This window comes from Rhinopithecus roxellana, chromosome 7, assembly GCF_007565055.1.
Source record: "Rhinopithecus roxellana isolate Shanxi Qingling chromosome 7, ASM756505v1, whole genome shotgun sequence".
NCBI lineage: Eukaryota > Metazoa > Chordata > Mammalia > Primates > Cercopithecidae > Rhinopithecus > Rhinopithecus roxellana.
The window spans coordinates 101,903,343-101,917,010 of NC_044555.1; the positions used below are offsets into that span (position 1 = coordinate 101,903,343).

At 42.4% G+C, this 13,668-nt stretch overlaps 1 protein-coding gene across 2 annotated transcripts; it reads left to right on the forward strand.

The window, feature by feature from the left end:
• The first annotated feature begins 11,265 nt into the window (after positions 1-11,265).
• On the forward strand, positions 11,266-13,322 carry BEX4 (brain expressed X-linked 4). Of its 2 annotated transcripts, XM_010355294.2 has the most exons (3): positions 11,266-11,407; positions 11,840-11,918; positions 12,296-13,322. In XM_010355294.2, exon 3 carries the CDS (start codon positions 12,301-12,303, stop codon positions 12,661-12,663), a length of 363 nt encoding a protein of 120 aa, XP_010353596.1. In that variant the 5' UTR covers positions 11,266-11,407; positions 11,840-11,918; positions 12,296-12,300; the 3' UTR covers positions 12,664-13,322. The 2 variants fall into 2 exon arrangements, with proteins under 2 accessions (XP_010353596.1, XP_010353597.1); XM_010355295.2 differs by lacking the exon at positions 11,840-11,918.
• Positions 13,323-13,668: the final 346 nt, after the last annotated feature.

The window sequence follows — 13,668 nt, forward strand, 5'->3', positions numbered from 1 at the left end:
AAAGCATGTGATTCTTTTTATGCAATGTTGGATATGATTTTAGTTTCATTGCTGAAAAATCTCCATCAATTTTCTATTTCCAATTTCATTAATTTCTGCTCTAATTTTTATTATTTCTTTTCTTTGCTCACTTTCTTTTGGATCTAATTTGCTCCCATTTTTCTAGAATGGAAGCATAGATTATTGACTTAAGATCTTTTCTGTATTCTAATATATATGTTCAATGCTATAAATTTCCTTCTAGGTATTGCTTTTACTGCATTCTGCAAATTTCAGTAAGTTGTATTTTCATATTAATTTAATTCAAATTTCTTAAAATTTCTTTTGAGACTTCTTTGACTTGCGGGTTACTTAGAAATATGTTGTTTAATTCCCAAGTATATTGGGGTTTTTCAGCTATCTTTCTCTATTAATTTCTAGTTTAATTCCGCTGAATTCTGACAGCATACTCTGTATGCTTTCTATTCTTTTAAATTTGTTACAGTATGTTTTATAACCCAGAATGTGGTCTATATTCATAAATATTCCATATGAGCTTGAGTAGAATGCATATTCTACTGCTGTTGGGTGAAGTATTCTACTATGCCAATTAGATCCAGCTGATCGATGGTGACCCTGAGTTCAACCATGTCCTTATTGATTTTCTCCCTGCTGGATCTGTCCATTACTGATAGAGGGTTTTTCAAATTTTCAACTGTAACAGTGGATTCATCTATTCCTATTTTCAGGTCTATTAGTTTTTGCTTCGTGTATTTTATTTTTCATATTTATTTATTTATTTTTGAGATGGAGTCTCGCTCTGTCGCCTAGACTGGAGTGCAGAGGAGTGATCTCGGCTCACTGCAACCTCTGCCTCCCAGGTTCAAGTGATTCTCCTGCCTCAGCCTCCCCAGGAGCTGTGACTAGAGGCACGTGCCACCATGCCTGGCTAATTTTTGTATTTTTTGGTAAAGACATGGTTTCACCATATTGGTCAGGCTGGTCTAGAATCCTGACCTCAAGTGATCCGCCCACCTCAGCCTCCCAAACTGCTGGGATTACAGGCATGAGCCACCACGCCTGGCCCTGAATTGCACACTTTAAAATGGTGATTTTTCTTTTTTCTTTTCTTTCTTTTTTTTTTTTTTTTGAAATGGAGTCTCGCTCTTTTGCCCAGGCTGGAGTGCAGTGATGCGACCTCGGCTCACTGCAACCTCTGCCTCCCAGGTTCAAGCGATTCTCCTGCCTCAGCCTACCAAGTAGCAGGCATGCACCCCCATGCTCGGCTAATTTTTTTTACAAAATGGTGAATTTTAAATGTGGAATTATATCTAAATAAAAGTGCTAAAATCCCAAAATGATATCAGATGTTGAATTGTGGGTAGCATCTTACAATTTCTACTGGAATTTTAAGTCATAATTTCTAGAAATTATTCACATTGTGGCATAATTCAAGACTGACAATTCTCTAATCAGTATTTAATAATTTGTACTTTGAACCTGATGAAAAAATAAAGAAAAACAGGAATTTGTATTATATTTTCACTGTTCCAGGTAAGAATGAGCCTGAAAGTAGTTGGGGAAGAACACACCAGCTTCAGCCTAAACTATTTTCCTCTATTTAATTTGCATATGTTTTTAGCAGGCATTTTAGTAGTCTCCAGTCCAGAAGACATATCATATTTCTCACCTGTGGGGAGCAAGAGTTGGGCAATACTGAGTCAACATGGCATGCTCACTTCCCGCTGGGTAAATCCGGTGGAGATGGACACAGATATACACACACTCACACACACTCAGCAGAAAGGACTACTATCCTAAAACGTCTGTTTGACATCAGAGCCCAAACAGCATTAAGGCGGTACTCATCTAGTGTGTTAAAAAACAAAACAAAACAAAACAAAAATAACCCTGTTTTTTCTCTGCAGCGGACACCATCTGGGCGTCCTCTAACCCAATTCAATTCTGATATTATCTACCCGGAGATAGCATTAGATCCCACAAGTTGAGGTCTCTGTCCCATAAGACTGTCCCGACTTAAGACACCAGTGGCAAGTTTCGGCCTCTGGAACTTCTGACCAACTGGCTTCAGGTTAAGGTTCCCAAAATCCCTTATTCGGGCTTGGCTAATTTGCTAACATGGCTCAGAAAACTCAGGGACACATGTGTACTGGTTTATTATGAATATTTTAAAAGATACAAGTAAGCAAGCAGATGAAGAGATACATAGGGCAAGGTCTGAAAGAGTCCCGAGCACAGGAGCTCTCGTTCCTGTGGAGTTGGGGTGTACTCCCCTCCCGGCAAGCTGATGAGTTCTTGTTTACCTTCTTGCAGGCCTCCATGAGTTCAGCTGTCCAGAAGCTCTCTGTGTCCCATCCCCTTGGGCCTTTTATCAAGATGTCATTAGATAGGCAGGACTATCATGGACAACCATGTAGAAATGTGATTGGACAAAAAGGGTGTGATCTAACACTATTATTAGACTGAGTAGGGAAACCCAGTAAGGCCTGACTATTCAGATTCCTCTTGGCCTCTCTGTGCAGCGTTTCTTCATTCTGAGTATGGGGGAGGACCCCTTCTGAATTGGGGTCTTATTGAGGTAGAGACCCACAGGATTTATTTCCCTGGTCCTGACAGATTAAAGTGAAGAAACTGGCAAGAACCAGCAGATGGCGACAAAAGCGATCTCTAGCTGCTCTCATTGCTCATTAGTATAAGACACTCCCACCCAGTGCCACAGTTTACAGAATGCCATGGCAATGGCCCAGAAGTTACTGCTCCTTTCCTAGATAGTTCTAAATAACCTTCCCCTCAATTTGCATTAACCCACTCCCTAATTTGTGTGTAATTGCAAATGGGAATAAGTAAGTATAAATTAGTTGCCAAGAGCCCATATGTTGCTGACTCTGGGTGCACTGCCTCTGATTTAGCCCTGCTCCACAAAGAGCAGTACTGTTCAAAAACAGATTGTTGCCCAACACCACTAGCTCACCCTTGATTTATTTTTCAGGGTGAAGCCAAGAAGCCACCCTGGCTAAGTCCCCAATATGGGAGCTTCCCATTCCTGCATCATTATGACCTACAATCAGACAAGGTAAATCGGAGAATTTACTTATGGCCACCTCCAAGACAGAAAGGCAGGGGAAAACTAAAGTATATTTTTAGTTTCTGTGGCCTGCCTTGGAGAGAAAAAAGGAGTAGATGAAAGGAGAGCAAGAGAAGGTCAGAGAGAGAAATTCTGTCTTTTGAGGCCTGCTTCTGAGGCCTGAAAGTGCCCCAACATAAGGGAAAGACAGTCTTTGTTTTGTTTTGTTTTTTGAGGCAGAGTTTCACTTTGTTGCCCAGGCTGGAGTGCAGTGGCCGGATCTCGGCTCACTGCAAGCTCCGCCTCCTGGGTTCACGCCATTCTCCTGCTTCAGCCTCCCGAGTAGCTGGGACTACGGGTGCCTGGCACTGCGCCTAATTCCTTTTTTTTTTTTTTTTTTTTTTTTTTTGTATTTTCAGTAGAGACTGGGTTTCACCGTGTTAGCCAGGATGGTCTCTATCTCCTGACTTCGTGATCCACCCGCCTCGGCCTCCCAAAGTGCTGGGATTACAGGCATGAGCCACTGTGCCCAGCCAAGAAAGACAGTCTTTTATGTTTATGATTCTGAAGCTGCTCCGAAACAAAAGACCAAATACTTTCATGAAAGGTATGCTTATTGTTCTAGTCATTTAGGGAATAACAATGGCTATGGGAATTATGAGCCAAAAATCACAGAAGAATATGTATATCTCACAGTACATGTAAGTATAAAGTAAAGAAAGAGGTTTTATTCACACTTTTTATTTTGTTTTTTGGAGAGACTTGCCTAGGCCTCCCAAAGTGCTGGGATTATAGGCGTGAGCCACCACACCTAGTCTTTACCCACTTTGTTAGGGACAGAGTGGGTCTCTGGCTCAACAAAAAGCCCAGATAAATCAATGGGGCTTTGGTGCATTAGGTCAGCAGAGGGGAAAAGGACAGTAGAAGGGACAGCAGTATGCAGTAAACTTGGAAGTACCTAGGGGAGAAGGAAGGAGACACAGAAGTTGGAGGCACCTGTAAGCCAGCTGGACTTGTTTCTGAATACAGTTTAGATAACCTGTAGACACATCTATGCCTGAGGGTATTCAGAAATAAACTCAGTAAGAATTTCAACACAACGACAGCAGAGCATTAAACCAGGAATAGAACACTTCTGACATCAGGGCCCTGTGCAACAGCACAAGTCATATACCTATGAAGTCTTCCCTGGCTGTGTGTGTTGGCTGATAACAACTTACATCTTTTTTCGGGGGGAGTGAGGGGACAAGGTATCACTCTGCTGTCCAGTCTGGAGTGCAGTGGTGCAATCATAGCTCACTGCAGCCTTGACTTCCCAGGCTCAAGCAATTCTCCCACCTTAGCTTCTCAAATAGGCGTGACCACAGGTGAGTGCCACCACACCCAGCTAAATTTGTGTGGTGTGTGCGTGTGTGTGTGTGTGTGTATGGAGATGGGGTTCTCCCTATGTTGCTCAGGCTGATCTCAAACTCCTGGGCTCAAGCAGTCCTCCCACCTCAGCCTCCCAAATTGCTGGGATTACAAGCCTGAGCCATACAACTCACATTTTAGCCCTTCTCCAGGGAACTGTTCTCTGCCAAATGGGAGCCGCCTTGCTCCAGAGACTATGCTCTGCTCCACCTACAGACTTTGATCTGTGACTGACAGACACTGAGTTACAAAAAGCCAGTGACTTACTGTCAAGGTGGGATGACTTGTGTGTGCTTCAGAGTTTTCAGGTGCGATTAACTAAACCCAATCTCTAGTTAAACCCCATTCTTCACCACTGCCCCGCTCCCCAGCCCTGTCCTGCTTCCTTTACTTCCTTTAACCTGAGACAGCATTATTACAAGAAACTACATTCATAAGGATCTCTGTTCCAAGTTCTGCTTTTAGGGAGCCTGACCTAAAATAGGAAGGGTCTCTTTATAGAAATATTTCAGCTAAAATCTCAAAAGTAGAAAGAGTATTTGCTTTCTCTTGGACAAACCCGAATTGAAATTGAACCCAAATTCAAGGAAGCTTTTCTAGACTTAGTTACCATTTTATAGGAATCACAGAGTAAAGAGGTATGCGTTAATGACACCACTGAGATCCAGACTGTAGGAAAATAGAGAACAAATGAGTATTTCATCAATAATTAAAGAAAAAATTAAAAAATGAAAACCCACAGATTAAAAGAAATTTAGGAAATATGGCAACCAATCAAAACACGCATGTCTTATTTGGATCTTGATTCAAACAAACTGCTAAAAAATATATATATAACACAATTGTGTATTTGAACACAGATTAGACATAAAATGATATTAAGGAATTGTGCATTATTAGATGTGACAACAGTATTGTGGTTGTATGCTAAATAGAAGAGAACCCTTATCTTGTAGATATGTACTTTGAAATATTTATGCCTAAAGTGATAATATGTCTAGAATTTGCTTCAAAAATAATCTTTAAGGTTGGAAAGCGGGTAAGATAAAGATGAAATAAGATGGGCCATGAGTTGCTAACTGTGGAATCTGAGTGAGGACTAGTACATGGGTTTGCATTATACTATTCCATTTTTCCAAATGTTCAAAATTTTCCATTAAAGTTGAGATAAAGTTAACATAAACTATGAAGACTGTGTTTCTTAAACAAAAAAGGGACCGGGTGCACTGTCTCATGCTTGTAATCCCAGCACTTTGGGAGGCCAAGGCGGGTGGATCGCGAGGTCAGGAGATCCAGACCATCCTGGCTAACACAGTGAAACCCTGTCTCTAATAAAAATACAAAAAATTAGCTAGGCGAGGTGGTGGCTGCCTGTAGTCCCAGTTACTCGGAAAGTTGAGGCAGGAGAATGGCGTGAACCCAGGAGGCGGAGCTTGCAGTGAGCTGAGATCATGACACTGCACTCCAGTCTGGGCTACAGAGCGAGACTCTGTCTAAGACAAGGAGGAAAAAACATGGAAAAGACAACTAGTACCAGCTACTGCAAAAACATGCCAAATTGTAAAGACCATCAATGCTAGGAAGAAACTGCATCAACTAATGAGCAAAATAACCAGCTAACATCATAATGAGAGGATCAAGTTCACACATAACAATATTAACCTTAAATGTAAATGGGCTAAATGGTCCAATTAAAAGACATAGACTGGCAAATTGGATAAAGAGTCAAGACCCATCAGTTTGCTGTATTCAGGAGACCCATCTCACATGCAGAGACATACATAGGTTCAAAATAAAGGGATGGAGGAAGATCTACCAAGCAAATGGAACACAAAAAGGCAAGGATTGCAATCCTAGTCTCTGATAAAACAGACTTTAAACCAACAAAGATCAAAAGAGACACAGAAGGCCATTACATAATGGTAAAGGGATCAATTCAACAAGAAGAGCTAACAATCCTAAATATATATGCACCCAATACAGGAGCACCCAGATTCATAAAGCAAGTCCTTAGAGACTTAGACTCTCACACAATAATAATGGGAGACTTTAACACCCCACTGTCAACATTAGACAGATCAACAAGACAGAAAGTTAACAAGGATATCCAGGAATTGAACTCAACTCTGCACCAAGCGGACCTAATAGACATCTACAGAACTCTCTCCCCCAAATCAATGGAATATACATTCTTCTCAGCACCACATCGCACTTATTCCAAAATTGACCACATAGTTGGAAGTAAAGCACTCCTCAGGAAATGTAAAAGAACAGAAATTATAGCACACTGTCTCTCAGAATACAGTACAATCAAACTAGAACTCAGGACTAAGAAACTCAATCAAAACCTCTCAACTACATGGAAACTGAGCAAACTGCTCCTGAATGACTACTGGGTACATAACGAAATGAAGGCAGAAATAAAGATATTCTTTGAAACCAATGAGAACAAAGATACAACATACCAGAATCTCTGGGACACATTTAAAGCAATGTGTAGAGGGAAATTTATAGCACTAAATGCCCACAAGAGAAAGCAGGAAAGATCTAAAATTGACACCCTAACACCACATTTAAAAGAACTAGAGAAGCAAGAGCAAACACATTCAAAAGCTGGCAGAAGGCAAGAAATAACTAAGATCAGAGCAGAACTGAAGGAGATAGAGACACAAAAAATCCTTCAAAAAATCAATGAACCCAGGAATTGGTTTTTTTAAAAGATCAACAAAATTGATAGACCACTAGCAAGACTAAAAAAGAAGAAAAGAGAGAAGAATCAAATAGATACAATAAAAAATGATAAAGGGGATATTACCACCGACCCCACAGAAATACAAACTACCATCAGAGAATACTATAAACACCTCTATGCAAATAAACTAGAAAACCTAGAAGAAATGGATAAATTCCTGGACACACACACTCTCCCAAGACTAAACCAGGAAGAAGTTGAATCCCTGAATAGACCAATAGCAGGCTCTGAAATTGAGGCAATAATTAATAGCCTACCAACTGAAAAAAGTCCAAGACCAGATGGATTCACAGTCGAATCCTACCAGAGGTACAAGGAGAAGCTGGTACCATTCCTTCTGAAACTATTCCAATCAATAGAAAAAGAGGGAATCCTCCCTAACTCATTTTATGAGGCCAATATCATCCTGATACCAAAGCCTGGCAGAGATACAACAAAAAAAGAGAATTTTAGACCAATATCCCTGATGAACATCGATGCAAAAATCCTCAATAAAATACTGGCAAACTGAATCCAGCAGCACATCAAAAAGCTTATCCACCATGATCAAGTGGGCTTCATCCCTGGGATGCAAGGCTGGTTCAACATATGCAAATCAATAAACGTAATCCAGCATATAAACAGAACCAAAGACAAAAACCACATGATTATCTCAATAGATGCAGAAAAGGCCTTTGACAAAATTCAACAGCCCTTCATGCTAAAAACTCTCAATAAATTCGGTATTGATGGAACGTATCTCAAAATAATAAGAGCTATTTATGACAAACCCACAGCCAGTATCATACTGAATGGGCGAAAACTGGAAGCATTCCCTTTGAAAACTGGCACAAGACAGGGATGGCCTCTCTCACCACTCCTATTCAACATAGTGTTGGAAGTTCTGGCTAGGGCAATCAGGCAAGAGAAAGAAATAAAAGGTATTCAATTAGGAAAAGAAGAAGTCAAATTGTCCCTGTTTGCAGATGACATGATTGTATATTTAGAAAACCCCATCGTCTCAGCCCAAAATCTCCTTAAGCTGATAAGCAACTTCAGCAAAGTCTCAGGATACAAAATTAATGTGCAAAAATCACAAGCATTCTTATACACCAGTAACAGACAAACAGAGCCAAATCATGAATGAACTCCTATTCACAATTACTTCAAAGAGAATAAAATACCTAGGAATTCAATTTACAAGGGATGTGAAGGACCTCTTCAAGGAGAACTACAAACCTCTTCTCAATGAAATAAAAGAGGACACAAACAAATGGAAGAACATTCCATGCTCATGGATAGAAAGAATCAGTATCGTGAAAATGGCCATACTGCCCAAGGTAATTTATAGATTCAATACCATCCCCATTAAGCTACCAATGATTTTCTTTTTTTTTTTTTTTTTTTTTTTTTTTTTTTTTTTTTTTTTATTATACTTTAAGTTCTAGGGTACATGTGCATAACGTGCAGGTTTGTTACATATGTATACTTATGCCATGTTGGTGTGCTGCAGCCATCAACTCGTCAGCACCCATCAATTCATCATTTATATCATGTATAACTCCCCAATGCAATCCCTCCCTCCTCCCCCCTCCCCCCTCCCCATGATAGACCCCAGTGTGTGATGTTCCCCTTCCCGAGTCCAAGTGATCTCATTGTTCAGTTCCCACCTATGAGTGAGAACATGCGGTGTTTGGTTTTCTCTTCTTGTGATAGTTTGCTAAGAATGATGGTTTCCAGCTGCATCCATGTCCCTACAAAGGACGCAAACTCATCCTTTTTTATGGCTGCATAGTATTCCATGGTGTATATGTGCCACATTTTCTTAATCCAGTCTGTCACAGATGGACATTTGGGTTGATTCCAAGTCTTTGCTATTGTGAATAGTGCCGCAATAAACATACGTGTACATGTGTCTTTGTAGGCTACCAATGATTTTCTTCACAGAATTGGAAAAAGCTACTTTAAAGTTCATATGGAACCAAAGAAGATCCCACATTGCCAAGACAATCCTAAGCCCAAAGAACAAAGCTGGAGGCATCACGCTACCTGACTTCAAACTATACTACAAGGCTACAGTAACCAAAACAGCATGGTACTGGTACCAAAACAGAGATATAGACTAATGGAACAGAACAGAGTCCTCAGAAATAATACCACACATCTACAACCATCTGATCTTTGACAAACCTGACAAAAACAAGAAATGGGGAAAGGATTCCCTATTTAATAAATGGTGCTGGGAAAACTGGCTAGCCATAAGTAGAAAGCTGAAACTGGATCCCTTCCTTACTCCTTATACAAAAATTAATGCAAGATGGATTAGAGACTTAAATGTTAGACCTAAAACCATAAAAACCCTAGAAAAAAACCTAGGCAATACCATTCAGGATATAAGCATGGGCAAGGACTTCATGTCTAAAACACTGAAAGTAAGGGCAACAAAAGCCAAAATTGACAAACAGGATCTAATTAAACTAAAGAACTTCTGCACAGCAAAAGAAACTACCAGCAGAGTGAACAGGCAACCTACAGAATGGGAGAAAATTTTTGTAATCTACTCATTACAAAGGGCTAATATCCAGAACCTACAAAGAACTCAAACAAATTTACAAAAAAAAATCAAACAACCCCATCAAAAAGTGGACAAAGGATATGAACAGACACTTTTCAAAAGAAGACATTTATGCAGGCAACAGACACATGAAAAAATGCCCATCATCACTCGCCATCAGAGAAATGCAAATTAAAACCACAATGAGATACCATTTCACACCAGTTAGAATAGCAATCATTAGAAAGTCAGGAAACAACAGGTGCTGGAGAGGATGTGGAGAAATAGGAACACTTTTACACTGTTGGTGGGACTGTAAACTAGTTCAAACACTGTGGAAAACAGTGTGGCGATACCTCAAGGATCTAGAACTAGAAATACCATTTGACCCAGCCATCCCATTACTGGGGATATACCCAAAGGATTATAAATCATACTGCTATAAAGACACATGCACACGTATGTTTATTGTGGCACTATTCACAATAGCAAAGACTTGGAACCAACCCAAATGTCCATCAATGATAGACTGGATTAAGAAAATGTGGCATATATATATATATATATACCATGGAATACTATGCAGCCATAGAAAAGGATGAGTTCATGTCCTTTGTAGGGACATGGATGCAGCTGGAAACCATCACTCTCAGCAAACTGTCGCAAGAACAGAAAACCAAACACCGCATATTCTCACTCATAGGTGGAAATTGAACAATTAGATCACTTGGACACAGGAAGGTGACCATCACACACCAGAGCCTATTGTGGGGTGAGGGAGGGGTGATAGCGTTAGGAGATATCCCTAATGTAAATGACTAGTTAATGGGTGCAGCACACCAACGTGGCACATGTATTCATATGTGACAAACCTGCATGTTGTGCACATGTACCCTAGAACATAATATAATAAAAAAAAGAAAAAAAAAGAGAACAAGTTATTAAGAAGAATTAGAAAAAATCCACTGTCCTTGACTCATTTCCTGTTCCCACCAAACGTTCTGGTGTAGAGAAAAGGGGGAGCATTGGTAACAAGGACCACAGTTTTCCACTGGGGTGGGCGGGACAGATGCTCTCTTTATTTAAATTTTTGGCATCTTGCTCATCACAAATTTTCTTGCAATAATTTTGTTTTTTAAGATGTTGCATTAAGATGTTATTTTTCTTGACTGCTGAGGAAATTTGCACCCCTTTAAATTCTGCACCCATGTCCTGGTTGGGAGAGGTGGGGAAAATCCTGGGAGCCCAGGACAAGGAGAGGCAAGTCCCACGGAAGTGGGAATGGCCAACAGCTCCCTGAGAAGACAGTTTCCTTCTTGGGGAGGCAGAGGAAGGCCCAAGAACCCACAAAGACAGAAGAGTGGAAAGGCCGGCCAGGCTGGAGATATTGAAAGAGACTCCGGATGAGGATAGGGGCTGGCCCTAAAGCCCCGCCTGACTCCCGGCAGCAGGAGGGGGCGTGGAACGGAGGCGGAGCTGTTGGCGATGACAACAGCCCCACGTGACCAGCCAACACTGAGTCTTTTCTGGCTCTGGCGTCAGAGCCATCGTCGCTCGTTCCCTTCTCGGCGGCGGTACCTGCTCCTGGTGGCCCTGAGGACGTGCGGGCCAGGGGCGGCCCGGAAAGTAGGAAGCGGAGGGTGAGCAGGTAAGGGATCCGGAGTGGGGTCCCTGGGGTTGGTGTTGGGGAGCGGCTCCGGCCTGCAGATGCCCCACCCCGGGGGAGCCGCGCGGAGACGCAGTCGGTCCGCGATGCAGCCCCCGGGCCCCGCCACGGGCCCGCGAGCCTTCCTTGAGCGGAGAGGTGCCCGTCCCCGAGGGAGCCGGCGGTCCTGAGGCTACGACCGTTCGGAAACACCTGCCTCCGCCACCAGCGCAAGCTTTTCCGACACCCCTGCCCCGCCCTTCTTGGTGCAGAAAATGGTGGTCAGCTTGCGGGGCGGGGTGACTGAGGCGCGGGGCGAGGGCGGCAAGGAGGGCCCGGGCCCGGTGCGGGGCGGGGAAGGGGCCGGATGGCGGTGGGTCCTAGCTAGCGCTCCGCTGCAGCAGCCGCCACTTCCCCAACCCCGGCCGTCTGCAGGTCTGCGAGGCTAAGTGTCGCGGCGGCGCACCTCGCGTCGAGAATCGGGAGGAGGAGGAGACTGCAAGGATAGGCCCAGGTCGGTGCGAGGGACGGTGGTGAGGCGGGGGCCAGAACGTAAGGAAAGCCCAGTCTGAGACCCCAATCCATGCCTTCACGCTCGACTCCCTCTACTGCATGCAACCTTCCCCTTCCCACACCCCATCCTCGTCCTCCATTTTACTGAAGCATGGAGATGGATCTACAGGGAAAATGGTGGGCTTTGAGAGAGGGAGGGGCTCGGATTGGGGGCACCCCACAGGGCACACGGGCCTCTCAGGTGGAAAAAAAATGAAATGTTAAAGAGTGTAAAGTCAAATCCAGGGCTCTGAATTTTAAAAGGTGCCTAGTAGGGCCTCTGTCCTCAGTGCTTATCAGTCCACAAATTCAGCCCATTTTCTCTCTCTCGTCTCCTAGGAGTAATGGAGTCCAAAGAGGAACTAGTGGCAAACGATCTCAACGGGGAAAATGCCCAACAAGAAAACGATGGAGGGGAGCAGGCCTCCATGCCGAATGAAGAAGAATCCCGCCATTTGGGAGGGGGTGAAGGCCAGAAGCCTGGAGGAAATATCAGGCGGGGGCGAGTTAGGCGACTTGTCCCTAATTTTCGATGGGCCATACCTAATAGGCATATTGAGCACAATGAAGCGAGAGATGATGTAGAAAGGTTTGTAGGGCAGATGATGGAAATCAAGAGAAAGACTAGGGAACAGCAGATGAGGCACTATATGCGCTTCCAAACTCCTGAACCTGACAACCATTATGACTTTTGCCTCATACCTTGAATCCTAAAAGTTTTTGCTGAGGTTAATGTGAACACTGCTTTACAAGCTTGTATTTTTGTGATTTACTTTTTCTGTAAGCCTTTTGGTGTTCCACTTAACCAGTTTCTAATGGAAATTAGAATTCTAATTGTATATTTGTCTCAGCCAAAAAGTTACTGTCAGCATGGCAATTCACCCATTTTAGGAAAAATACTCTTTTCATAATGTGAAATGCATAAAGCAGTTCAAAAAGCAGTCTGTATTCCATCATCTTCCTCTTTCATTCCAGTCCTTGTTTTTTGTAAATACTACTTTTCCTCCTCCGGCTACCTGGACTCAAAATCTCAGTTGTCTTTGACAATTTTTTTCTTGTCCCTGATCAAAAAAGAATGATCATACCCATAATTCAATGTTTGATATTTTAAGAATGTATGTTCTAGTGTTTTTCAGAGTGAGTCTACCATCTGTATAAAAACACCTTGGGGGCAGGAGCATTTAAGAATGTGGGACCTATCATCCAGACTCACAGAGTGGGGCTCCAGAATCTGCATTTTTAGCAAACTCTAAGTCTCTGATGTGTACCAAAATCAGTGCCATTGGTGTGTGTGTATGTAACTATGTATGTGTGTGTGTATATATAATGTGTCATAACTGTAAACAATAAAGAATATCAAGATGAATCTCTCTGACTGGTGGGCAAGTAATTAAAAAAGTATGAGACCTTAAAATAGACTGATGATTATAGGAGCGGTAGGGACAGTGGCAAAATTATTCACTGTGCAGAACAAAGCATGCCTGAAGGTCACAGCCTGAGGAACTCAGAATTCATCACCCCTGTCAGCAGTTTCACATCCAGCATCTCATTTTATCCTTAGAATAACCTATAAAGTTTGTATTGTTATCCCACTTTTACAGATGAGGTCACTGGGTCTTAGAGATGTTAAGTACCAAGGCTAACCTCTGCTTGGGGTGGGGGAATCCAGCCTGGGCCATTTTCTATTGGACCTTACCATCTGGAGATGCAGA